The sequence below is a fragment of the Ostrea edulis genome, chromosome 6, assembly GCF_947568905.1.
Source record: "Ostrea edulis chromosome 6, xbOstEdul1.1, whole genome shotgun sequence".
NCBI lineage: Eukaryota > Metazoa > Mollusca > Bivalvia > Ostreida > Ostreidae > Ostrea > Ostrea edulis.
Window position 1 is genome coordinate 13592540 of NC_079169.1, and position 26416 is coordinate 13618955.

Below are 26416 nucleotides of genomic sequence, written 5' to 3' on the forward strand. Positions count from 1 at the left end.
GTGATCTGATTGTAGTGTGTACATGTCTCTCTAGGAGGAGTGTGATCTGATTGTAGTGTGTACATGTCTCTCTAGGACGAGTGTGATCTGATTGTAGTGTGTACATGTCTCTCTCTAGGACGAGTGTGATCTGATTGTAGTGTGTACATGTCTCTCTAGGACGAGTGTGATCTGATTGTAGTGTGTACATGTCTCTCTAGGATGAGTGTGATCTGATTGTAGTGTGTACATGTCTCTCTAGGACGAGTGTGATCTGATTGTAGTGTGTACATGTCTCTCTAGGATGAGTGTGATCTGATTGTAGTGTGTACATGTCTCTCTAGGACGAGTGTGATCTGATTGTAGTGTGTACATGTCTCTCTAGGACGAGTGTGATCTGATTGTAGTGTGTACATGTCTCTCTCTAGGACGAGTGTGATCTGATTGTAGTGTGTACATGTCTCTCTAGGACGAGTGTGATCTGATTGTAGTGTGTACATGTCTCTCTCTAGGATGAGTGTGATCTGATTGTAGTGTGTACATGTCTCTCTAGGACGAGTGTGATCTGATTGTAGTGTGTATGTATCTCTCTAGGATGAGTGTGATCTGATTGTAGTGTGTACATGTCTCTCTAGGACGAGTGTGATCTGATTGTAGTGTGTACATGTCTCTCTAGGATGAGTGTGATGTGATTGTAGTGTGTACCTGTCTCTCTAGGATGAGTGTGATCTGATTGTAGTGTGTACATGTCTCTCTAGGATGAGTGTGATGTGATTGTAGTGAGTAAATGTCTCTCTCTAGGATGAGTGTGATCTGATTGTAGTGTGTACATGTCTCTCTAGGATGAGTGTGATCTGATTGTAGTGTGTACATGTCTCTCTAGGATGAGTGTGATCTGATTGTAGTGTGTACATGTCTCTCTCTAGGACGAGTGTGATCTGATTGTAGTGTGTACATGTCTCTCTAGGATGAGTGTGATCTGATTGTAGTGTGTACATGTCTCTCTAGGATGAGTGTGATCTGATTGTAGTGTGTACATGTCTCTCTCTAGGATGAGTGTGATCTGATTGTAGTGTGTACATGTCTCTCTAGGATGAGTGTGATGTGATTGTAGTGTGTACATGTCTCTCTAGGACGAGTGTGATGTGATTGTAGTGTGTACATGTCTCTCTAGGACGAGTGTGATCTGATTGTAGTGTGTACATGTCTCTCTAGGACGAGTGTGATCTGATTGTAGTGTGTACATGTCTCTCTAGGATGAGTGTGATCTGATTGTAGTGTGTACATGTCTCTCTAGGACGAGTGTGATCTGATTGTAGTGTGTACATGTCTCTCTAGGATGAGTGTGATCTGATTGTAGTGTGTACATGTCTCTCTCTAGGATGAGTGTGATCTGATTGTAGTGTGTATGTATCTCTCTAGGATGAGTGTGATCTGATTGTAGTGTGTACATGTCTCTCTAGGATGAGTGTGATCTGATTGTAGTGTGTACATGTCTCTCTCTAGGACGAGTGTGATCTGATTGTAGTGTGTACATGTCTCTCTCTAGGACGAGTGTGATCTGATTGTAGTGTGTACATGTCTCTCTAGGATGAGTGTGATCTGATTGTAGTGTGTACATGTCTCTCTAGGACGAGTGTGATCTGATTGTAGTGTGTACATGTCTCTCTAGGATGAGTGTGATCTGATTGTAGTGTGTACATGTCTCTCTCTAGGACGAGTGTGATCTGATTGTAGTGTGTACATGTCTCTCTAGGACGAGTGTGATCTGATTGTAGTGTGTACATGTCTCTCTAGGATGAGTGTGATCTGATTGTAGTGTGTACATGTCTCTCTAGGACGAGTGTGATCTGATTGTAGTGTGTACATGTCTCTCTAGGATGAGTGTGATCTGATTGTAGTGTGTACATGTCTCTCTAGGATGAGTGTGATCTGATTGTAGTGTGTACATGTCTCTCTAGGACGAGTGTGATGTGATTGTAGTGTGTACATGTCTCTCTAGGATGAGTGTGATCTGATTGTAGTGTGTACATGTCTCTCTAGGATGAGTGTGATCTGATTGTAGTGTGTACATGTCTCTCTAGGATGAGTGTGATCTGATTGTAGTGTGTACATGTCTCTCTAGGATGAGTGTGATCTGATTGTAGTGTGTACATGTCTCTCTAGGATGAGTGTGATCTGATTGTAGTGTGTACATGTCTCTCTCTAGGACGAGTGTGATCTGATTGTAGTGTGTACATGTCTCTCTAGGATGAGTGTGATCTGATTGTAGTGTGTACATGTCTCTCTAGGATGAGTGTGATCTGATTGTAGTGTGTACATGTCTTTATCTCTGTTACTTACCTGTTGATCCTGACCCAGATGATCCAATTCTGGTTCGACTTGACCTACAATTGCATCATTCACATCAATTACATTTCAGTATCCAATTTCAAGAATAATAGAGCAAACTTGAGGGAGTCAGATATGTGACCCACATCTAAAAGCTATGATTTTCATGGCAGTTTTACATCCACTCCTTTCTATACCTCACCTGCTGTTATTGTTAGTGTCACCAGGCAAAGAAGGCATTCGCGAGCTTGGAATATGAATGGTGTTCCGCAGGTCTGGAGGGGCTGGTCGCGGGGGCGGGTCTGAGGTACTTCTTCGATGCACAACTCCAATAGCACTGCCTTCTGATCTGTATTGGTTAATATTAACAGTCTCTATAGCATTCCCTTCTGACCTTCATTGGCATCAACTGGGTCAACATTTTTGCCTTCTCAAGATTTTCTTTATATATAAACATACTATATATATACATACTATATATAAACATACTATATATATACATACTATAAAGGAGGGGAAATATGTAACTTTAGACGAAAATTCACAAATTCTAACCATAAACCAGTTTTAAAGTATTTGGGTTTGTGAAACTATTGACAAAGGGAACTTCGTATTTTTTACACAAATATATCCTGGAAGGTTAAACTTTTCAAATAACTGATCTACACAAAATTAATCCCTCATAATTCATTTCCGCTTTACAGTATATCCTGATGTCATACTTGTTTCTGGTATGGCCTGGTGAGGTAGCAGGAGGAGGGGGCGGAGGTTTCTTTCTGGGTGGAAGGGGAGGTCCTAGCCCCGGGAGGGAAACTCCTAGTACTGGGGGTCCGTGTTGGGCAACAGAATCCCTTGAAACTGGATTTAAGGTAGATCCCCCATTTGCTGCAGATTGACTGGAGTGGTGCACTGTCAATTACAAATTAAAAGACTGCATGAAAATTCTCTTATGACAGCAGTGGACATTGCACTCACAACATATGACTGGTCGAAACTGGGTAAAGTTTTGTGCAGTTTTATGTGAACAAATATAAATTGGATGATTAATTTTTACCAGTAGTGAAAATGGCTTGGTCAAAGTTTCATTTATTCCTTACTCAATCACATGCATGCAGAAAATTAAATACATGTAAAAAGTGCAGCAGGTTATCAAACTTCTCACGAGTGTTGTGTAGTAATTATTATTTCATCATTCAAAACCTTTTGGTTTTTAGAAATATATCATGGAAGATAATGACATGCATACTAGTTCACTTGTATAATGTTAACACATAGACAAACACACTTCAGATACAATGTCATTAACAGCATGCAGGGGAGACTAAATATCCAATAGAACCCAGGCATACACAGGGCATGCACTTATTTAATGTTACTACACAAATTGAAATTATTGTTTACTGCAGGGCATCAGGATGGAAGGAAGAGTTTTAATCAACTCAAAATGCATCTTTATGATACAGCATGCAAATGCTTTCTAAATCATCTGTTTGAACAAATACAGGCTAAACTTGTATGAACTACTTGACAGCAATATGAAGGCAGATTTGATTAACCCCCAAAGCAAATTTGAATCCAAATATCACAACCATGCAAAATTAATGTCAGAGTATTAGATGGATGCAAGTGAACAAAGTATATTTTAATGTTTACAGAGAGTGGAAATATCTACAGATGTGTATGGTTGCATTTTCATCTAATTTAACGATAAATCAATGTATATTACATAGATAAGATAAGATAAGATAAGTTTATTCCAATTTTGGGCCCAGAGGGCATAACAGTAAGACAGTTATTACATATATACACATGAACCAAAAACAAAGCATTCCCCCCTTTAAAAAAGATAGAGAAGCTGGGAAGAATGAGTATTTTGTACTAGAAGAAACAGAAATAATACAGCATGGAATATATACCGTATTGGTACACGTTTACATAACACACTGTCCATGGCCACATCAGAGTAGGCAACAACCAATTAAAATTACAACACATGTACACTTGTATACATAGTGAAGTGTGGTCAATCTTCGACACAGACAAGCCAATCTATTCAGCACAGAACAACAGCGAAGAGAAGACTGCATGCTCTATACTCACTACTACGCAGGCTCGTTCTCTGTTTAGCACTCCCAAAGGGAAGCAACTCTAACAAAAACAGTACAATTTACTTCTCATATTTCATCTAACGCCCACTCTACTGTTAAATATATCAGTCCATTCCTTTCATCACCCCTCTGCATTCAAGGCTCATGAATATCCTTTTCACTAGCAATGACAACCTAGTTCATCTTTTTCATAATGCCAAGCTGGTTTCAGTCAATGCCACAAAGACATTGAACCTGACAGGCAAAATTGGATTTGGTCTCTAGATCACAAGATATATTTGATGCCTCTTGAAAAAACTTTGAAATACCCTGCTGATTTACTGTGTTGTCTCATTGAACTCAAATACTGAACTTTTGCAGTCCTGAAATAAACTGACTGTATGCAATTCATATCCGATCTTTTTCTCACTGAGAACTAGAAACACCTACTGTCAATCCTTATTCTATCTGCAACGCACTGGCATTATCATTTACTAGAGAGAAAAAAATGTTCATGCAATATGCATAATCATGTAAACCTATTGTATATCAGGTATACTTCAAATGCAAACAATGATATGATTATATGCTTCCAAAGGAAGATTTTTAAACAATGCAAGTATAGAAAAGGTCATAAATATAATAATTATATATCATCACAATAACCTCGATACATTTTGATCTAACATCATCCTTGCAATATATTTTAGATAAAAATAACCCAAAAAAGATTCTTATATTCCGTTCTAAATACTTTAAGTACACATATCCAATATCAAAATATACTGGTGATGCAACAACTGAAAACAGGCAGAGAAACCGAGGAACAATACAAATCTAATGTATATCATATTCGGCATTAATAGCCATTGGTTACTGAGTCTTCGACGTCGCTTTTTCTTGATCGATACAATCCACGGTGGTGGTTTTTTCTGTGTAACTTGTATTGGGGCCCCTTCTGTTGAAGTTATCTGATAAATTTCACCGTACGATGCTTTTCTTTGTACAACACGACTCAGTCTATTCAAAAACTCGTCTGTAATTTTAACATGAAATCAATAATACAGAGGTCCTATGAATGAGATTATTACATATGAAGGAGGGTAAAATTCTCCAACGTACATCTCAAAACTGCTACCAATTGTTAGCGCTCAACATGAATATGAAGGAGGGTAAAATTCTCCAACATCTCAATACTGCTACCAATTGTTAGCACTCAACATTAGATTACACCAAAGCAAAAAACCCTTTTTTTTTCTCTTATCTACATGCAGCATGAAAAAAACATAGTGGATTTTTTGTGTATTTATATTCCACTTTTCCTTCAAGAATTCCAAGTGATTCCACTTAATTTTGTTATATGGTCACTATCTCTTTCAACTTACAGTAAAGATCAACACAAAATATTCTATGTATGCATTTAAATGTGAATTCTTTTTTTTTTTTCTTAAATTAGAGAGTAAAACAAAACAAGTAATTGCCAGGTAGTGTGTCGTATTATGGCATACTATGGTTAACAGCAACAATCAATCTCTTCAAGCATTTAAGCAAGTGGTTTAGCATTGAACTAACCATTACTGAACTTCTTAGAAAAAAATCCCACCACACATTTTTGTTAGTAAAAGATCCACTTCAATTTCCAACTCAACACTTTCCGAAATGCAAATCCCATGAGCGTTTTTTAAGAGAAACAGTGACTTACTTTTCTTGGGTGGCTGCAGAGACACGCTGCTATCAGATCGTTCCCTCAATTCATTGCCGTCCTTAGGAACTGAGAGAGAACCAGCTAACTCTGCAGGAATACCAGTTACCAAGCTCTGAGGTCGTGACCCCCGCTTTCTCTCAGGTGTATTCTGTAATACGATAAACATCATCAGATACAAGACTACCTTCACAAACACCTTCAAAGTATTTCTTAAATGAAGATTTGAATGTTTTACACAAAGCAATATTGTACCATACTTTGACAATAATAATGTAAAGATTCTGCTACTTATACAAAGAATTGAAAGCTTTAGTGTAATAAGAGTTACGTGTATCAAGAGCTTTTCAGATTTTAGATACCAAACACCAAAGAACAGAAATAGGAGCAGCGGTATCCAGATTTTACAAATCCAAGACACATACACATAATCATGTTGCGTATTGTGGATAAAAATCATTAATATTAGTATTTGTTTACGATCATACCTACATGTACAAATAGAAACAAGAGAAGTGGATAAACCTCATGCAAAATCTATTGATAGTACAAAACAAGTTTAATTGCTGTTATTAAACAAGGCTACAATTTTAACATTATTAACAACACGATGCAAAATACATGTCCTATCTAGCTAAATATGTACAGAGCCACTTAAATGTTTATCCACTACAAATGGCCACAAACATTAGTCAATCGCCTAGCAGTTTGTTTTAAGGCATTGGCACCATGGAGAAAAAAAAAAAGAATTAAGCCCAGGCCAGTGTCGTGAGTAGAAGGTCAATAGAGAAGGCAGCACTAGCCATGATGTTAACAGCTCACCTGATCGTTAATTTGACAATAAGCGGCCCAAATCTTATCAATTACAACATACTGAAAGAGGACACAAAATAATGTTTTAGACGTACATGTACAATGTTGGTAAAGATATCCGACACCAGTTTTTCCCAGCATTCAAAGCACAGATGATAATTTTTACAGACTGTGTTACACCTACCTAACCTACTTTTAGATATCTCTTTATGTGTATTCAAATGCCGTTACATTTTTAAACAAGGTTTTAAAAACTGGTTAAGTCTGAAAATTCATGTTAGTATTATCCTTAAGTAATGCATAGATTAAATACATGGTTAACGTTTCAAAAATGCAATAATTTTCAAACTGTAGCATGAAAGAGACAGAATTAACAATGAGTCAAACAACCTGAATATCTATACAGCAGAATCTTTATGTAAGGCTAATATTCATATTTTTTCTATTTTTCTAGCAATAAAATGAAAACAGAAAAAATCCTCAACAAAATGCGCAATGCCTCTCCTCCACAGACCCCCCCCCCCCCCTTTCAATAAATCATAGAGAGTAAAAACAGTAACAGGCACAGCAGTTTCAATCAACATTCCGCACTCCTCAGCCGCATTCATATTCACAGCATCAGGAGACATTTGGAAGTCCCCTGAAGCATTCATGTGGCAGAGAAAACAGTAGAAAAGTAAGAACAAACTTTTTTTGACCTACCTCTAAATCATCATCACTGTAGTCAACATCGTGCTCATGGTCATCCTAAAAACAGAAAGTAGGTCGTGTAATACAACTCGTCGATTCATTTGATGTCTGCCTAGAAGAGCTGACAGGGTCAGACACCAGGAGATTTTCGTCATCATTATATTGAAAATCCCAACACATGGGTACAAAGCACACACCTTTAGCTCACTACTGAAAGACTTATCCATATCTCTATTTTAATAAATTACAAACAACCACTAAAAAGATCAAAGTACTGGAAGTACTGATGGGGAGTTGATGTTATGTAGACTTATCACTATCTCTGTCCTAATAAATTAGAAACAACCACTGAAAAGAAAAAGGGCATACTTTAGTAAGTTCAAAATGAATGTACACCTGTGTAAAGTCAGATTCCTTCTAATCACAATTTGTACACTACTGATCAATCAAAGAGATATAATACACACTAAGAGTGCAACGATTAACCGTGAGACGGGAGATCACGGTAATATTATGCTACAGTTCGTAACAGTAAGATGCAATATAAGAATGCCAAAATCAGTGTAGTTGTTCATATGTTATCATTCATATCGTGATACGTATCACATTGTCAAGTCTGTATCATGATATGTATATCGTGAGGCAAGCGTATCGTGGCACCCTTAATGCACACACAACCGAAATAAAAAAAATTCTTTCGACTTTGATACAGCAAAACATGATTATAACAAACACAAAGAATTAATTATTATAAGTAAGTTATATTTAATTAACCAAGGTAATCAATAAATTAATTGAATATAATGCAGTACACTTATAACAAAACTTAAAACAGTTGCTGTTTCACTATAGCCATGTTCTACTATCAAGTCTACATTTAATCACCCACTACTCACAGCTATCAGGTCCCAATCAATGTTTACATTCTCAAATAGATCCTTTCTTCCACTTAGTGCAGCATTCAACTACAAGAGGAAAATCACTACAATACTTCAACCATAAGCTCCTTCAATCTTTAACATACTAAAAAAAAATTCACTACCTCTATGCATTTAATGGGTACAATGTGGTTTACTATTCAAAAAAAAATTTTTTTTGTTTGATATGTTGTGAACAAAGTGTTGAGACTGAGATACAGGAATACTGCAACATCTATATACGTAAGGCTGGGCCGGCGTAACCATGGCACCAGTTGTATTTCAGGACTACGTACCAGTTCTGCACATAGCTGGTTATTTTTCTCCTTGGCGATGGCCAGCGGGGTTTTTCCTTCAGAGTTCTCTATCTTGGCTAGTTCTGGACATGTCCGCAGCAGAAGTTTCATACACTCGGTCTTATCCTCAATCGCACAAAGATGCAAGGGAGTGTTGCCATCCTGACTTTTGTTTCCAAGATTCGTTCTGTCAGAAAATTATGGAGAATGGTTATAGCTTGCTGACTACACATTGGGATACATGTCTTTCCGTCGATAAGCAGTAAAGCAGAACGAGCTTGCTCTTCCTTCTATCAACAGTTTACTTAATTCTCATATTTCTACATGCACAGAGACAAATTTATATTTTATACACACAGAAACAAAGTTTGATTTTCTTTAAATTTTTAATAACATCTGTTTGCATTAAATGCCATTATGAGACAAAATGATTTAATGTTATATATCTATACAGAGATGAGTATATTAAATTGACTGATGTAATGTTATATAGCTGTACATTAGTGTAGATAATGATGTAACATTATATAGCTGTACATTAGTGTAGATAATGATGTAATGTTATATAGCTGTACATTAGTGTAGATAATGATGTAACGTTATATAGCTGTACATTAGTGTAGATAATGATGTAATGTTATATAGCTGTACATTAGTGTAGATAATGATGTAATGTTATATAGCTGTACATTAGTGTAGATAATGATGTAACATTATATAGCTGTACATTAGTGTAGATAATGATGTAACGTTATATAGCTGTACATTAGTGTAGATAATGATGTACTGTTATAGAGCTGTACATTAGTGTAGATAATGATGTAATGTTATATAGCTGTACTTTAGTGTAGATAATGATGTAATGTTATATAGCTGTACATTAGTGTAGATAATGATGTAATGTTATATAGCTGTACATTACTGTAGATAATGATGTAACTTTATATAGCTGTACATTAGTGTAGATAATGATGTAACGTTATATAGCTGTACATTAGTGTAGATAATGATGTAATGTTATATAGCTGTACATTAGTGTAGATAATGATGTAATGTTATATAGCTGTACATTAGTGTAGATAATGATGTAACGTTATATAGCTGTAGATAATGATGTAACGTTATATAGCTGTACATTAGTGTAGATAATGATGTAATGTTATATAGCTGTACATTAGTGTAGATAATGATGTAATGTTATATAGCTGTAGATAATGATGTAATGTTATATAGCTGTACATTAGTGTAGATAATGATGTAATGTTATATAGCTGTACATTAGTGTAGATAATGATGTAATGTTATATAGCTGTAGATAATGATGTAATGTTATATAGCTGTACATTAGTGTAGATAATGATGTAATGTTATATAGTTGTACATTAGTGTAGATAATGATGTAGTGTTATATAGCTGTACATTAGTGTAAACAATGATGTAATGTTATATAGCTGTACATTAGTGTAGATAATGATGTACTGTTATATAGCTCTATAGAGATACATACATTAGAGAGTTCTGGATGATGAAGTCCACAATATAAAGAGAGTAACCATCCTCTAACAAAATGGCTAGATGAAGTCCTGTTTCTCCGTTCTCCTGAAAAAAGAAAAATGCACACCTTAAATCTGGCAGTAAACAGATCATTAGCACAGCATCAAATCATTAAATCTGGCAGTAAACAGATCATCAGCACGGTGTCAAATCATTAAATCTGGCAGTAAACAGATCATCAGCACGGTGTCAAATCATTAAATCTGGCAGTAAACAGATCATCAGCACAGCATCAAATCATTAAATCTGGCAGTAAACAGATCATCAGCACAGTGTCAAATCATTAAATCTGGCAGTAAATAGATCATCAGCACGGTGTCAAATCATTAAATCTGGCAGTAAACAGATCATCAGCATGTGACTAAGGCATGGTCTAATAACCAGAAAAATGGCGACAAAAGTCAACACAAGGAAAAATTCAAAAGAGTAACACCTTTATCAATAACGAATTGTCACCTTTAACTTTAATATCAACATTTGAAGAATTTTCTCAGGAACAAATCGATACTAAAACGTGCGATAGATTGATTTGCTGTTTTCCACCACACTCAACAATTTTTCAGTTATCTGGTGGCGCCTAGTTTTTATTGGTGGAAGAGAGAACCCAGATACAATGTACCTAGGAAGGGACAACCGACTTTCTGAAAATAAACTAGGAAACTTTCTCACTTACCGGCACGAGTGGGATTCGAACCCATGCCGAGAAAGGTGAGAGGCCATGTGATTTTGAGCGCGATGCTTTAACCACTCGGCCAAGGAGGCGTGCGATAGAAGCAGAGAACAATGACATCGTTTTTTGTTTTCAGTAAAAACTTTCAAACCACCAAAAACCTGTCATAATTTTTCCGGGTAATAGGCCATGTCAAAGTCACGTGATTCGCCACCATGAACAAGACAAAACATCCCTTCATAAGAAAGCGATTTCGACCCACCAACAATAGGGACCAATTATTCCATGCACAAAATTCAAACCTATCTGTAAATTTCAGATGTGACCAACATTTCATGGTTTTATATATAAAATCACAAATTAACAAATGCAGTGAGTGACTATATAATTTAAAATCACAGGGACAGAAACCTATGTGACACGTCCTCTATATCCTTACCATGTCTGGCATGACACTCATGAGATCCGTTCCCTCGGCGTGGATCTGTAGGAGTGTCTGGAAGTCCCGACTCTGGATTGCTTGCTTGAGATCGTATCGGATCTCCTCTTCACTCCCATTCGTGTTAATGATAAACTTCTTTTTATCATACTTGGCAAAAATGTAGGCTTCTCTCTCTTTCCTGTCTCAATATTAAAAGTACATGCAGTTAGCTGACCTACAAAAATATCATTCATAATCTACACACAATCTAAAACCAACTGAATTTTCTTTTAGTCACTAGTGACTCTTTGCAAGGTATATATATACTTCTTCATGTATTGGGTTGCATAAAAAATCTAAAGCTGTTCATTCATCAACACAGACAGATGCATTTTTAGGAGACTACCGTATATACTCGCCTATAAGTCGGTCCGCCTATAAGTCGGTTGTATTTTTTAAGGTTATTTTGTAGGAATTTGCCATTGATCCGCTTATAAGTCGGTACAAATTTTTGTCAGAATCGGTTGACAATTTCAAGTCAATGCTCTAGTGTTTTTACCCATGTTTCAAAAATATTTTGAGAAATTAATAATTATGAGGTGCTCAATATCAAAGCCATATCTGTTTGGGGTTTAAACGCAACCCTTGATCTATTATGAACTAGTTTACCTACGCAATTATCGTCTCCTAACACTGTGTTTACTTAGTGGCACGCGCCTCGCGGTTATTGTGGGGTTCCGGTATAATTCAATGTATCAACAATAGAGTTTTTAAGAGTCAAGAATGATGATCTAAATTATCTGTTAACAATATTCAATCTTTTATAAATATATTTCAGCCGGTATACATATGAATATTTCAATATTAAATTGGGTTCGTAATTCAATTTTACCAATAAACGATAGATTAGTTGAATTGAAAGTATTAGTTACCGGTGTGTAAATAATTTTTAACAATATAAAAATAGGTAAATACTTGTACTTTAGACATAATTTTAAAATACATAAACAATACAATATGTATAGATATTTGTGAACAATAATCACACATGTGTGTGGTAGTCTATGAAAATCGTTGGAGTTGTTTTTTAAAAAAAACACTACATTTCGCCACCTAGAAAAATACCAATCTTATTAGGACGCGCCTATAAGTCGGACATAGAGTTTTGGACCAAAAATTGACTCCCAAAAATCCGACTTATAGGCGAGTATATACGGTATCAATCCATGGAGGTTTTGTTTACAAAATTCAATTTCGTAGATCTAACAACCTATCATTGGGTCAAATGCTGTCTGACTTGTTTCTTAGATCTAACAACCTATCATTGGGTCAAATGCTGTCTGACTTGTTTCTTAGATCAAACAACCTATCATTGGGTCAAATGCTGTCTGACTTGTTTCTTAGATCAAACAACCTATCATTGGGTCAAATGCTGTCTGACTTGTTTCTTAAATCTAACAACCTATCATTGGGTCAAAAGCTGTCTGACTTGTTTCATACTGATTGTTAAGGCCATTCTTGGCATACTAATTTTGACTATGGAAAACTCCATTTACCTGATCAAGATATAGGGGTCACAGCGGGTGTGACCGGTCAACAGGGGATGCTTACTCCTTCTAGGCACCTGATCTTAGCTCTGGTATATCTAGGGGTCCGTGCTTGCCCAACTCTCTATTTTGTATTGCTTATAGGAGTTATGAGATTGATCACTGTTCGTTATCTTCACCTTTCATCAATGTATAATTCACGAAAATATGGGCTATGATGGGTTTCCATAGGAATAAATTCTTCCATATGTTTACTAAGTTTCATATTTACTTACAGAAGAAAAAAAATTCTTACATAGGTTACTCACTTTGATGATATTTACTTACACAGAACTAAATTCTTTAACACATAGGTTACTAATTTTGATATTTACTTACATAAGTTACTAATTTGGATGATATGTACTAAATTTGATGATATCTATTTACATGGGTTACTAATTTTGATGATAATTACTAATTTAGATGATAATTACTAATTTGGATGATATCTAATAATTTGGATGATATTTACTAATTTGGATGATATTTACTTACATAGGTTTCTAATTTTGATGATATCTACTAATTTGGATATTTACTAATTTGGATGATATTTACTCATTTGAATGATATTTACTTACATAAGTTACTAATTTGGATGATATTTACTAATTTGGATGATATTTACTAATTTGGATGATATTTACTTCCATAGGTTACTAATTTAGATGATATTTACTAATTTGGATGATAATTACTAATTTGGATGAAATTTACTAATTAGGATATTTACTAATTTGGATGATATTTACTAATTTGGATGATATCTAATAATTTAGATGATATTTACTAATTTGGATGATAATTACTAATTTGGATGATATCTAATAATTTAGATGACATTTACTAATTTGGATGATATTCACTAATTTGGATGATATTTACTAATTTGGATGATATTTACTAATTCGGATGATAATTACTAATTTAGATGATAATTACTAATTTAGATAATATTTACTCATTTGGATGATAATTACTAATTTGGATGATATTTACTAATTTGGATGATATTTACTAATTTGGATGATATCTAATAATTTAGATGATATTTACTAATTTGGATGATAATTACTAATTTGGATGATATCTAATAATGTAGATGATATTTACTAATTTGGATGATATCTAATAATTTAGATGATATTTACTAATTTGGATGATATTTACTAATTTGGATGATATCTAATAATTTAGATGATATTTACTAATTTGGATGATATCTAATAATTTAGATGATATTTACTAATTTGGATGATATTTACTAATTTGGATGATATCTAATAATTTAGATGATATTTACTAATTTGGATGATATCTAATAATTTAGATGATATTTACTAATTTGGATGATAATTACTAATTTGGATGATATCTAATAATGTAGATGATATTTACTAATTTGGATGATATCTAATAATTTAGATGATATTTACTAATTTGGATGATATTTACTAATTTGGATGATATCTAATAATTTAGATGATATTTACTAATTTGGATGATATCTAATAATTTAGATGATATTTACTAATTTGGATGATATTTACTAATTTGGATGATATCTAATAATTTAGATGATATTTACTAATTTGGATGATATTTACTAATTTGGATGATATCTAATAATTTAGATGATATTTACTAATTTGGATGATAATTACTAATTTAGATGATATTTACTAATTTGGATGATATCTAATAATTTAGATGATATTTACTAATTTGGATGATAATTACTAATTTGGATTATATCTAATAATTTAGATGATATTTACTAATTTGGATGATATCTAATAATTTAGATATTTACTAATTTGGATGATAATTACTAATTTGGATGATATCTAATAATTTAGATATTTATTAATTTGGATGATATTTACTAATTTGGATGATAATTCCAATTTGGATGATAATTTGGATGATATTTAATTACATAGGTTACTAATTTAGATGATAATTACTAATTTGGATGAAATTTACTCATTTGGATGATATTTACTAATTTGGATGATAATTACTAATTTGGATGATATTTACTCATTTGGATGATATTTACTCATTTGGATGACATTTACTTACATAGGACTACTATGTTTCAGCTTCCTGTATCCATCCTCTTTTCCTTCAGCTGAATCACCATCAAATATTTTACCTTCGAAGACTTCGTTGAAACAATCATTTCCAACCACTCGGGCCAACTGTTAAATGCATAATTTGTTTTAAAATTCAGCGACACTTTAATTAGGTGTGTGGACATCGTTTATCATATATTTTACATGGATGATCATTAATTACTTCGACTTAAACAAATTCATATACATGTAATTTGTACTTTTATTTAAGATTTCTGACAAAAAACATAGTAATAAAAAAATTTCCTATATACAAAACACACCACATTGTTTTCCATAAAAAATACTCTCTATTCCTTACAGAAGCCATTCCTACTTACCAGTAACTCTCTATTCCTTACAGAAGCCATTCCTACTTACCAGTAACTCTCTATTCCTTACAGAAGCCATTCCTACTTACCAGTAACTCTCTATTCCTTACAGAAGCCATTCCTACTTACCAATAGCTGTGAGGTTCCCAACTCATCGATGACTATGCTCTGAGTTCTAGAAATGTGAACACCTAGCTGCCGATGAATGCCACAGCACTCCAAACAGATCAAAATCCCGTAGTTCGTGGATAACCACTCGGGATCTAAAAGTCAAAAAGTTTTTCATCATGGTATAATTCCAATGTTACTTATTACAATTGTTTTGACTGGACAAAACTAAAGCTAATTAAATGAGAATTTACACATCAATACATGTAAATCCAAAAACGTTATGTATACATACGCACCTGAAAAAACAAATAACACAGTGCGGGGAAACTATTTAAGATTTTTGAAATTGATAATACAGGGAACGAATTGGAATTCTAAGAATCAAACATTTTTTGTTGTTGAAGAATTTATCAATGTGTAAACTCTGTACATTCTACTAATAAACTTAACATAAATTAAAGTGCTTCACACTTTCATTCCGTTTGTGAGTAAAATGTCCAGAGTTTACACAGCGATAAATTCTTCAAAAAGAATGTTTAATCCTACATGTATAATAGCTCTCATTGTACCATTAGTTTAAAATAAACACTTGTTTGCTCACCCTCACTTTCAGGATGAACATCAAATACATCTTCCTTCACCTATTTTGTTAACCTAATTAATCTGCTATTTTGTATATTCCTTGGATACCAGTTGTCTATTTATTCAGAGTAAACTCTGAACATTCTTCAAGAAGAAAAAAATGTTGACCTATCCAAATACTCAATATAGAGGGCAATAAAGAAGATATTCTAAAAGTGGATCTTACCTTATGATTTTATCATTTTACATACATGTAACTTCAACAATCACCAATACAATTATGCATCTTCATAAGCTAAGTAAATTGAAATTACAGTTCTCAGGCCTGCATGCATCCGTTTTGAGGTTGCTGCATTGCGGATTTTATTGAATTTTCAATAAAATAAAAAGTTGGTAATGCGCTTAGGTATCTGGGGGAAAAAATCCGCATTCATTCTGAATTTCCCATTTTGCATTCGGAATTCTCTTACATCTTTGTGACTTCCCAATCACAGGCCAGTATATCGTTTGGGTTCGTATTTATTTACTATCAAAGAGTAAAGGTATAGAACTTCCTACTCCTATTCATAAACTGGGTTCCATAATAGCTCCATGTAACTGAAAATTGTAAAACTCTGCATTTTCACTTTTCAATGGTGCAGTCATTTAACTGGTGTTACTAATTACCCAAATTGACTTCATTATTACAAATTGTAATTATTGCATTATCATTTATCAGAATATTTGAGCCTCTAAATTGTTTTAGGTCTTTCATCCTTTTTTGGGCAGTTAGTGGCATTGGTCAAAATGGCTGTGATTAATGAAAGTGCAGTCGATTGTACAATTTTCAGTCACTTGGAGTTATTATGGATCTTAATTTATCAATTGGGGAAAGAAGTTCAACTTAAAAATGATATTTAATGTTGTATATTCTATGTAATTGCTTATTGCAATGCACAAATATTCTGTTAAGTGGTACAGTGGAACCCCATTATTACGTTTTCCATTTTGTCACGATAAAATAACGTAATACCGGGGGCAATGTAATAAACGTTGCCAGTGAAATCCGTTAAAAATATCATTTGGAAATTGTATATCATCCATTGGTACTCCGTGAAGGGGTGTGTGAATATATCTTTACTGTTTCTTTGTTTAAAAGACTATTATACTTTGTTTTATTTACATCTTATCTTTAATGTCCATAATTCTTCATGTTCTTATCCCTTTTCTTTATTTCTGGTGTAGGATACATAAGGATGTTTTGATAAACGTTGCTTTTTCTGCATTCATTTGGACCGCCATTTTGTTCAACTTTAAAATAATGCGTTCATGTAAATTTCTATCAATAACTCGTACCGGTTCATATTCAACATTCGTATTTTAAAAAAATAATAAAACATCTTTTTATTAAGTTCTCTAATTACACAATAAAAAAATCCCACCCAAAAACAACAAAACTATAGACACAAAACGCACACGATACCCAACACTTACACACTTTTCTCACCAACGATAAACACAGAGAACAATTTAAGTGCAATCCACATAAAAAAATATAATGATGCACGAAGATTTTATTTATAACGCTAAAGGATGCCACTAAAATCATGTGCGCATCAAGGGATATTAGAATATTCACTAAGGTAAATGCCGTGCATGAATCAACCGATAACACAGGACAGTTTGATTGGTGTATGTGTATGGACGAGATTTACGAACACCCAAGCTGCATGTCCAAACAACGGACAATATTTTAATTGAACACCTTTAGTCACCTATGTCCAAGTAGTTACCCAAGCGGTTTTAACATTGCTACGATAAATCTTGTCTTTCATGTTTGGTACCAAAGCTGTCCGTAAATAGAGTTTTAATAGCAAAGGTAATCACACAATGTTGAACACGCAGGTGGTTGAGAAATTATTTCTTCAATTATCAAAATATGAAAAATGAAGTAAATTTCATAGAGTACAATTTCTAAATAAACATTATTTAACTGTTTATCACTGGCTTAGATATGGGGTATTCACCTGTATAGATGTCACTAGATCTATCAAAGCGTGATCAGTCAAGCGTCTCTAATCCCCAAACAGACCAGGCAGTCAAGGTGTGAATGGCTTATTATTTTGAGAATCATTATTGAATAATTAGGGGTTTATTACATTTTTGTTGGAATTTTTACAAGGTAATACTAAGTCCCGGCATCTTAATACGAGGTCTATTTTATATAGGTTTGTTAAGAAATGGTTTTGTGCTTTGAAATTCCAACGTAATATGCGGACTAACGTATTTAAGGGGGAACGTAATAACGGGGTTCCACTGTACAATGTAAAGGAGATTGTGAAAATATCAGTATACAGAGTATTTTGAAAAACTGAGGCCATAATAAACTTGATGGTCGTCCAATCTTTCTACATACCTTTGCCCCCGCAGTCGCAGCAGATCTGGTTGCCTGGCAACCTTTTGATACGGTCAATAATACTGACAGTGAGTTCCTTCATATTCTGGTTTATTGCAGGTGAGTTTGTGTTGTCTTGGAAGGCCTTTAAAAGGACTTCTTCTTTGGCATTATTTAGCACAGAAATCCACCTACAATTCAAAAATTCTTTGCAGTGTAGGGAAGTTATCAATTACATGAATGAAAAAGTACAATTCTCAGAATTCATTTTTATGTTAATTGCTAGCTAAACTGTACATGTAAATTAAAAGATATTTTAAACACTAAACAAAAAATTGTATATGAAAGAATTTTATATCATTGCAATTGGTTACCAACATGAATTAAAATTCTCAGACATCTCAAACAATTTGGGTAAATCATATTTGAGCATTAAAAAAAACCTCCCTGATGAAAAGGAACTTACTCTTCCATGTCTGGTACATCCTCCCCCTGGAAGTGGTAGGTTCTATTATCTGTAACATTGAACATACACAGAAACTATTTACAAGCAGTCTCAGTACACAAGAAGGGAAAGACGAAGATGAGGAAGACGAAGATGAGGCAGAGGAGAAAGACGACGATGAGGCCATTATTTCAAGCTGTTCATCTACACACCCCAGGAATTAAGGTATAACAAAGACAAGAGGTCCATGGGCCACATCGCTCACCTGAGTCACCTCAGCCCATATTTAAAGATTTTCCCTACTTATTCGCATATAAAATTTTTATCCCTATTGTGCTCCCAACCTACCCCCCGGGGGCCATGATTTTAAGACACTTAAATCTGCCCTATGTCAGGAAGCTTTCATGTAAATGTAAACTTTTCTGGCCAAGTGGTTCTTGAGAAGATTTTTAAATGACCCTCCCCTCTCCTTTTTCACATTTTTGTGATTATCTCCACTTTGAAGGGGGTCATGATCTTCATTTGAACGAACTTGAAAGCCCTTTACCCAAAGATTCTTTTAATCAAGTATGGTTAAAATAGGCCAAGTGGTTCTGAAGAAGTGAAAATGTGAGCTTTCAGATCAAGTGAGTTAAAAACTTAAGGTCACCTGGTAAAATAGGATGAAATATTTTTCTCGATTTTTTTTAGCCAGGGGAGGTAACTCTTTAAAGAAAAATAACTTGCATTGATGTAAAACCTTTTTAACATTTGTCCATGCATCAAGTTGAGCGAAATGAATTATCAGTATGTAGATTTTATCAAAAATGTCAAAATTATTATGTATCGAATACCAGAAGAATAAATATAATGAGATGTGAACAGGAGACACTATTTGATGGTGGCATATCCACACAAAACTTCAAATTCTCATAACCAATAAATTATCTCTGTAGGAAATCTGAAATCCTATCACAGTTTCAGTACTGTATGAAGTTTTGATTCACTTACATAATAAAAACAGGAAAATACACAGTTAAATTGGAAATCTACAGCACTGACAGTGCATCGACCAGGAAGTAACTCAAACAGAGGGATGTAATACAACCAGGAAGTAACTCAAACAGAGGGATGTAATGCTTATTCCCATGTGCCCAAGGTAACCATAACTTGTTTTGAGGTATTTAAGATACAGTTAACAGGTCATTCTAGTGTCGGGCATATTTCTCAATAAAAAAAATATAAATATAAAAAAAACAAGCAAAAAAAACCAACCTTTAAAAAACTTGGTTCTTTAATTTTTGACAAATTCTCATATGAAGCAAATATGGGTGTAAATTTTGGAACTTTCATCCTCCTTTATAAAAGCATTAGACATTTACAAACCGGTTATATTACCCAATTTACATGATTATCTGTTCTATATTCATTATAAACAAACCACTACTTGTCTCAAACTTCAATCTGTGTATCTAAAAAATGACCTTGACCTTAAATGTAGTAACCCCAAATCCAACAGGATTTTCCTCCCCGATACACTTACGGCTATTCCAGCAAAAAAATATGGGGGGAGGGAAGGCACTTTATTTTTAAAACAGCCACCCATAGAATTAAATTTTCCTCTGCTACCACCACCCATACAATTAGATTCTCCCCTGCCACCACCGCCCATACAATTAAATACTTTTCATTTAACGTAACAAATGGATCAACCATATGATATTTTAGAACTTAATTCTAGTTTATATTTTAAACAAGAGGCCCAGGGGCCTTATAGGTCACCTGAGTATCATGTAACAACCTTCCAATGTTTGAATTAGGTTTGTGTTTAAATATAAGAATTTTACTTTTGGATGGAAGAAACATTGAATAGCTATGTGGTCAGCCCCGCCTTTGCACCAGAACCCCTGACCCAGGGGCCATAAATTTCAGTTTTGAAAGAAGCATCCTTGATCATCATTATCATACTATTAGTTTGTCTACTTAATACCCAGCAGCAGAGGAGAAGATTTTCAAAGAAATAAAATGCATTTTCACTATATGATCAATAGGGCCCTACCCTAATACCAGAACCCCTGACCCAGGGGCCATGAATTTCACAATTTTGAAAGAGGCATCCTTGCTCATCATAACCATGCTATTGGTTTTCTACTTAATACCCAAGGACAGAGAAGAAGATTTTCAAAGAAATAATGCATTTTCACTATATGACTTATAGAGTCCCACCCTAGCACCAGAACCCCTGATCCAGGGGCCATGAATTTCACAATTTTTAACAAGAGGTACTGTGAGCAATGCTCACTAAGAATACCCCCGCTTACCCCAATCTCCCAAAGGGTGTTGGTAATAGGTATAAACTACCTCTTTTCTGAGTGTTGCTACTTCGATGTCCAGTGCGCATGACCTTTGACCTTTTGACCCCAAAATCTATAGGGAACATCTTCATCCCATGGGTAGTCCATATGTTTGATATGGTGACTGTAGGTGGAAAGGATAACACTTTAGAGCCCGGAAACCATATTGCTATAGTGGAACCCCGTTATTACGTTCCCCCTTCAATACGTTAGTCCGCATATTACGTTGGAATTTCAAAGCACAAAACCATTTCTTAACAAACCTATATAAAATAGACCTCGTTATTACGTTGCCCTAAGATGCCGGGACTCGGTATTACCTTGTAAAAATTCCGACAAAAACGTAATAAACCCCTAATTATTCAAAAATGATTCTCAAAATAATAAGCCATTCACACCTTGACTGTCTGAGGTAGTCACCACGTAAATTTCCTGGTCTGTTTGGGGATTAGAGACGCTTGACTGACCACGCTTCAATAGATCTAGCGACATCAATACAGGTGAATACTTCGTATCGAAGCCAGTGATAAACAATTAAATAATGTTTATTTAGAAATTGTACTCTATGAAATTTACTTCATTTTTCATATTTTGATAATCGAAGAAATAATTTCTCAACCACCTGAGTGTTCAGCATAGTGTGATTACCTTCGCTATTAAAACTCTATTTACGGACAGCTTTGGTACCGAACATGAAAGACAAGATTTATCGTAGCATTGTTAAAACCGCTTGGGTAACTGCTTGGACATAGTTGATGAAAGGTGGTCAATTAAAAAATTGTCCGTTGTTTGGACATGCAGCTTGGGTGTTCGTAAATCTCGTCCATACATACACCAATGGAGTAAACTGACCTGTGTTATCGCCCGATTCGCGCACGGCATTTACCTCAGTGAATATTCTAATATCCCTTGATGCGCACGTGATTTTAGTGCCATCATTTAGCGTTATAAATGAAATCTTCGTGCATCATTATATTTTTTTTTTTATGTGGATTGCGCTTAAATTGTTCTCCGTGTTTATCGTTGGTGAGAAAAGTGTGTAAGTGTTGGGTATTGTGTGCGTTTTGTGTCTATAGTTTTGTTGTTTTGGGGTGGGATTTTTTTTTATTGTGTTGTGTATTGTGTAATTAAAGAACTTAATAAAACGATGTTTTGTTATTTTTTTAATATGAATGTTGAATACGAACCAGAATGAGTTATTGATAGAAATTTACATGAACGCATTGTTTTAAAGTTGAACAAAATGGCGGTCCAAACGAATGCAGAAAAAACGTTTATCAAAACATCCTTATGTATCCTACACCAGAAATAAAGAAAAGGGATAAGAACATGAAGAATTACGGACATTAAAGATAAGATGTAAATAAAACAAAGTATAATAGTCTTTTAAACAAAGAAACAGTAAAGATATATTCACACACCCCTTCACGGAGTACCAACGGACGATATACAATTTCCAAATGATATTTTTAACGGATTTCACTGGGAACATTTATTACGTTGCCCCCGGTATTACGTTATTTTATCGTGACAAAATGGAAAACATAATAACGGGTTTCCACTGTACTTCAATGTCCAGTGTGCTTGACCTTTGACCTTTTGACCCCAAAATCGATAGGGAACATCTTCATCCTATGGATAGTCCATATGTATGATATGGTGACTGTAGGTGGAAAGGATAACACTTTAGAGCCCGGAAACCATATTGCTACTTCGATGTCCAGTGTGCTTGACCTTTGGACCCCAAAATCGATAGGGAACATCTTCATCCCATGGGTAGTCCATATATATGATATGGTGATGGTAGGTGGAAAGGATAATGCTTTAGAGCCCAGAAACCATTGCGTCTACAGACGGATGGACGGACAGATGGACAACCCAATTCCAGTATACCCCCCCACAACTTGTTGTGAGGGGTATAAAGAGGCATCCTTGCTCATCATTACCATGCTATTAGTTTGTCTACTTAATACCCAGTGACAGAGAAGAAGACTTTCAAAGAATTTCTACATTTTCACTATATGACCAATAGAGCCCCACCCTAACACAAGAACCCCTGCCCCAGGGGCCATGAATTTCACAATTTTGGTAGAGGGCTCAACGCTCATTATAATTATGACCACAGTTTGGCTTCTTGATGTGCAGGAGTAAAGAAGAAGATTTTTTAAAATTACACTCATTTTGATGGTTTTTGCCCACCCCTCAGGCCCCAGGGGGGCAGGGACCACGAATTTCACAATTTTTGTTCCCCTCCACCCACAGATGCTATATGCCAAAATTGGTTGAAATTGGTTCAGGGGTTTCAGAGAAGAAGATGAAAATGTTCAAATGTTAACGCACGACGACGGACAAAAACAGATAGCAATAGGTCACCTGAATGAATTCAGGTGACCTAAAAATGCATAAAAATATAAACAATAACATTTCTTTCTTTGTTGTTTTATTGGGAGATGAAGGTAGCAATCAATCCAGAAATTTTTTTTTACATATTTTGGTTTTCAATGAGAAATGAGAGTGGAAATGAGAGAGGTATTTGAAAGAATTACGGAGAAGGAAACAGAATTCAAATATTGATATTTTAATTTTTTAAATAAATTGCAATGTGACCTGATGTTTCTTTTTTCTTGTAAAAAAAACCATGTTATTCAATTTCATGATATGTGTGGGCTACTAAAATTTCATGTGGGCTAACAGGATTTCTTATTCAGGGGCCCACTTGGCCCCTAAGGTATTCAGTCGAAGTTGGAACCCTGCAGTTTCACTAGACTAATGATGTGGGATATTGTCATATAATTTCTGGACTAAATGTGCATGTCCTTTTTACTCATGTCATGATCTGGGTGCTTGTTAATTGTTGAATAACAAGAAGTTGTTTTTTTTTTAATGATATAAAACTAAATAAAATATGAATATATTATACCACATAAATTTAAATTCACATATATTGTTACTCTCTTTATTGCTTTTAAAAGACATGTGTATTCTTACATCAGTTAGGGCTGTTCCATTAAAACATATGAGGTACCCGGGGAAGGCACTTTAAAATTTGGGTAACCACCCATAGAAGCATAAAAATGTAATGAAGGACCACTCACAGAAGCAATTTTAGATAGTGCGGCACCACCCATAGAAGTGAAATAAATGTGAAATACACTTTTTCTTTAAATTCAATATGTATGAATGACTATTTATAACCCCTGAATAGAGGTCTATTTTCAGATGTTCCCAAGCATGATAGTAAAGAGAAGAGTATCTTGGGTCTCATCACCATTCAAATAACTGGCCATCAATGAAGCTTGATCATAGAACCATCAATTTATTTTATCAAGACTGTCTTTCTTAAACACGATGAACTAAATCAATTTTATAAGTCTACCTGTTCATAAAAAGCCTAGTATTGTAAATGTTCAAAAACAACTATTATCGCAATTCACCTTTGAATTAGAACACTTTGGCCGATATAGTATTGCGTTGTGTGACGACACAATTGAATCTGTTTGTAATACAATTGCGAAATGCAACAGAAACTCTCATTGGTCCATATGTATAAGTCCGCCCAAATTCCCTTATACGGGAGTAGTCAGCATTTGAAAACATGACGGCCAGATGCTAGATGGAAAAAAAACTTCAAAGGAAGAAAGAGAAAAAGTTGTATTCTTGTGTTGTTGTCTCATAAATTTAATATAAAAAAAATTCTTAACATATTTTCCTACTATACTTGTGTCCAAACATACCTTCAAATATTTATTAAAGCCCCATACCACCCAAAAACTCGATCACAGCTTTTGATGATTTCGTTCGTAGACGTAGCCATGTTAGGTAGCCAGTCAATTCGAATCCCGGTTCATTTCCATATTGGCACAATAGCGTCTAGATGTGTACTAATACCCCACAAATATTTTAGCTAAATTGTTTAAATAATATACCACCCCAGTCCTATTAAATGATAATTATTCAAATAGCTAAACTCACGGCAGTGCGGCTTTCATTAGTCATGAGCGGCGGGGCCGGCCGGTCTCCATCTAATGTCCTTATGTAGCATTTTCGTTCATCTAGAGCTTATTTTACCTTTACAAAAACTGGTACAGAAATGTTTTAATTTCTATTAATTATCCGTGTTGATATTATTCTGATTGCTGTTGATATGAAGAGCGAATACATAACTTACAACCGATTTTATGAATAGATACCAATAACAAGAGTTCGAATTGACCGGCTACCTAACATGACTACGTCAACAAACGAAATCATTTGAAACTGTGAGTTTTCGGGTGGTGTGTGGCTTTAATGAATATTTGAAGGTATGTTTGGACGCAAGTATATAGTAGGAAAATATGTTAAGATTTTTTTAAATTGAGTTTATGAGACAGCAACAAAAGAATACACCGATTTCAGGTCTCAACCGTCCGCAGCTTTTTGTGACCTGTAAATCGAAGGTTTTTATAAGAGGTGGATCTTTTCAGAGAGCTATGTACAGTTCTCCAGCTACACTGAATCCACTCGAGAAAGCGGGCGGGCTGTAATCGGCCAATGAAAACTCTTGTTGTATTACATCAAACATGTCATTCAAATTGTTCAATCGTCTCATTCAATTGTGTCGTCACACAACGCAATACTATATCGGGTAAAGTGTTCTAATTCAAAGGTGAATTGCGATAAAAGTTTTAAAATTGACTAGTATTTTGAGTATTAAAAAACAAGAAAATGTGTCTCTGCAACACTGATGTCTTAGATATTTGTTACACTACGGCTCATTGCATTGTTCACAAGGATGTTATGGAATGACAACTGGATCCTGTGATCTTAACCTTTGTAAAAAAAATAATAGGGTTCTATGTCATTCTAAAAACTATGTACCAAGTTTGATAAACAGTCATCACTGAATGAAGTTGATTTTAGAGAGTGTCCAAATGCTATAGAATAACAACAACTTCTTTGGGAAAACGATAATAAAAAGCTGAAGGACTTGATCCATTTCTGACAGTTGAAGACTTTTATATCCCTCTCCAAATTTGTGTATTTAAGGTGGTACCCAACACCCAAAGGAAATAACTCTGTAAAAATCAGCTAAAC

General features: G+C 34.6%; 1 protein-coding gene across 11 annotated transcripts in view; it reads right to left on the reverse strand.

Annotated features, from left to right (window-relative positions):
- LOC125646096 (arf-GAP with SH3 domain, ANK repeat and PH domain-containing protein 2-like) overlaps positions 1-26416 on the reverse strand; it is an 87104-nt gene that overhangs the window by 29604 nt on the left and 31084 nt on the right. For 2 of the 11 annotated variants that reach the window (XM_056141626.1, XM_056141625.1), the window contains 15 exons: positions 19032-19080; positions 18587-18756; positions 15628-15761; positions 15135-15253; positions 11479-11659; positions 10323-10414; positions 8816-9002; positions 8499-8567; positions 7615-7659; positions 6922-6972; positions 6100-6250; positions 5275-5433; positions 3033-3219; positions 2513-2659; positions 2323-2366 (listed from right to left, as the gene is read on the reverse strand). In XM_056141626.1, coding sequence (XP_055997601.1) covers positions 2323-2366; positions 2513-2659; positions 3033-3219; positions 5275-5433; positions 6100-6250; positions 6922-6972; positions 7615-7659; positions 8499-8567; positions 8816-9002; positions 10323-10414; positions 11479-11659; positions 15135-15253; positions 15628-15761; positions 18587-18756; positions 19032-19080 — 1785 coding nt within the window. Of the gene's footprint in view, positions 1-2322; positions 2367-2512; positions 2752-3032; positions 3220-4410; positions 4459-5274; positions 5434-6099; positions 6251-6921; positions 6973-7614; positions 7660-8498; positions 8568-8815; positions 9003-10322; positions 10415-11478; positions 11660-15134; positions 15254-15627; positions 15762-18586; positions 18757-19031; positions 19081-26416 lie in introns of those variants that run through there. The other 9 variants (XM_056141632.1, XM_056141631.1, XM_056141628.1 and 6 more) reach the window with 6 other exon arrangements.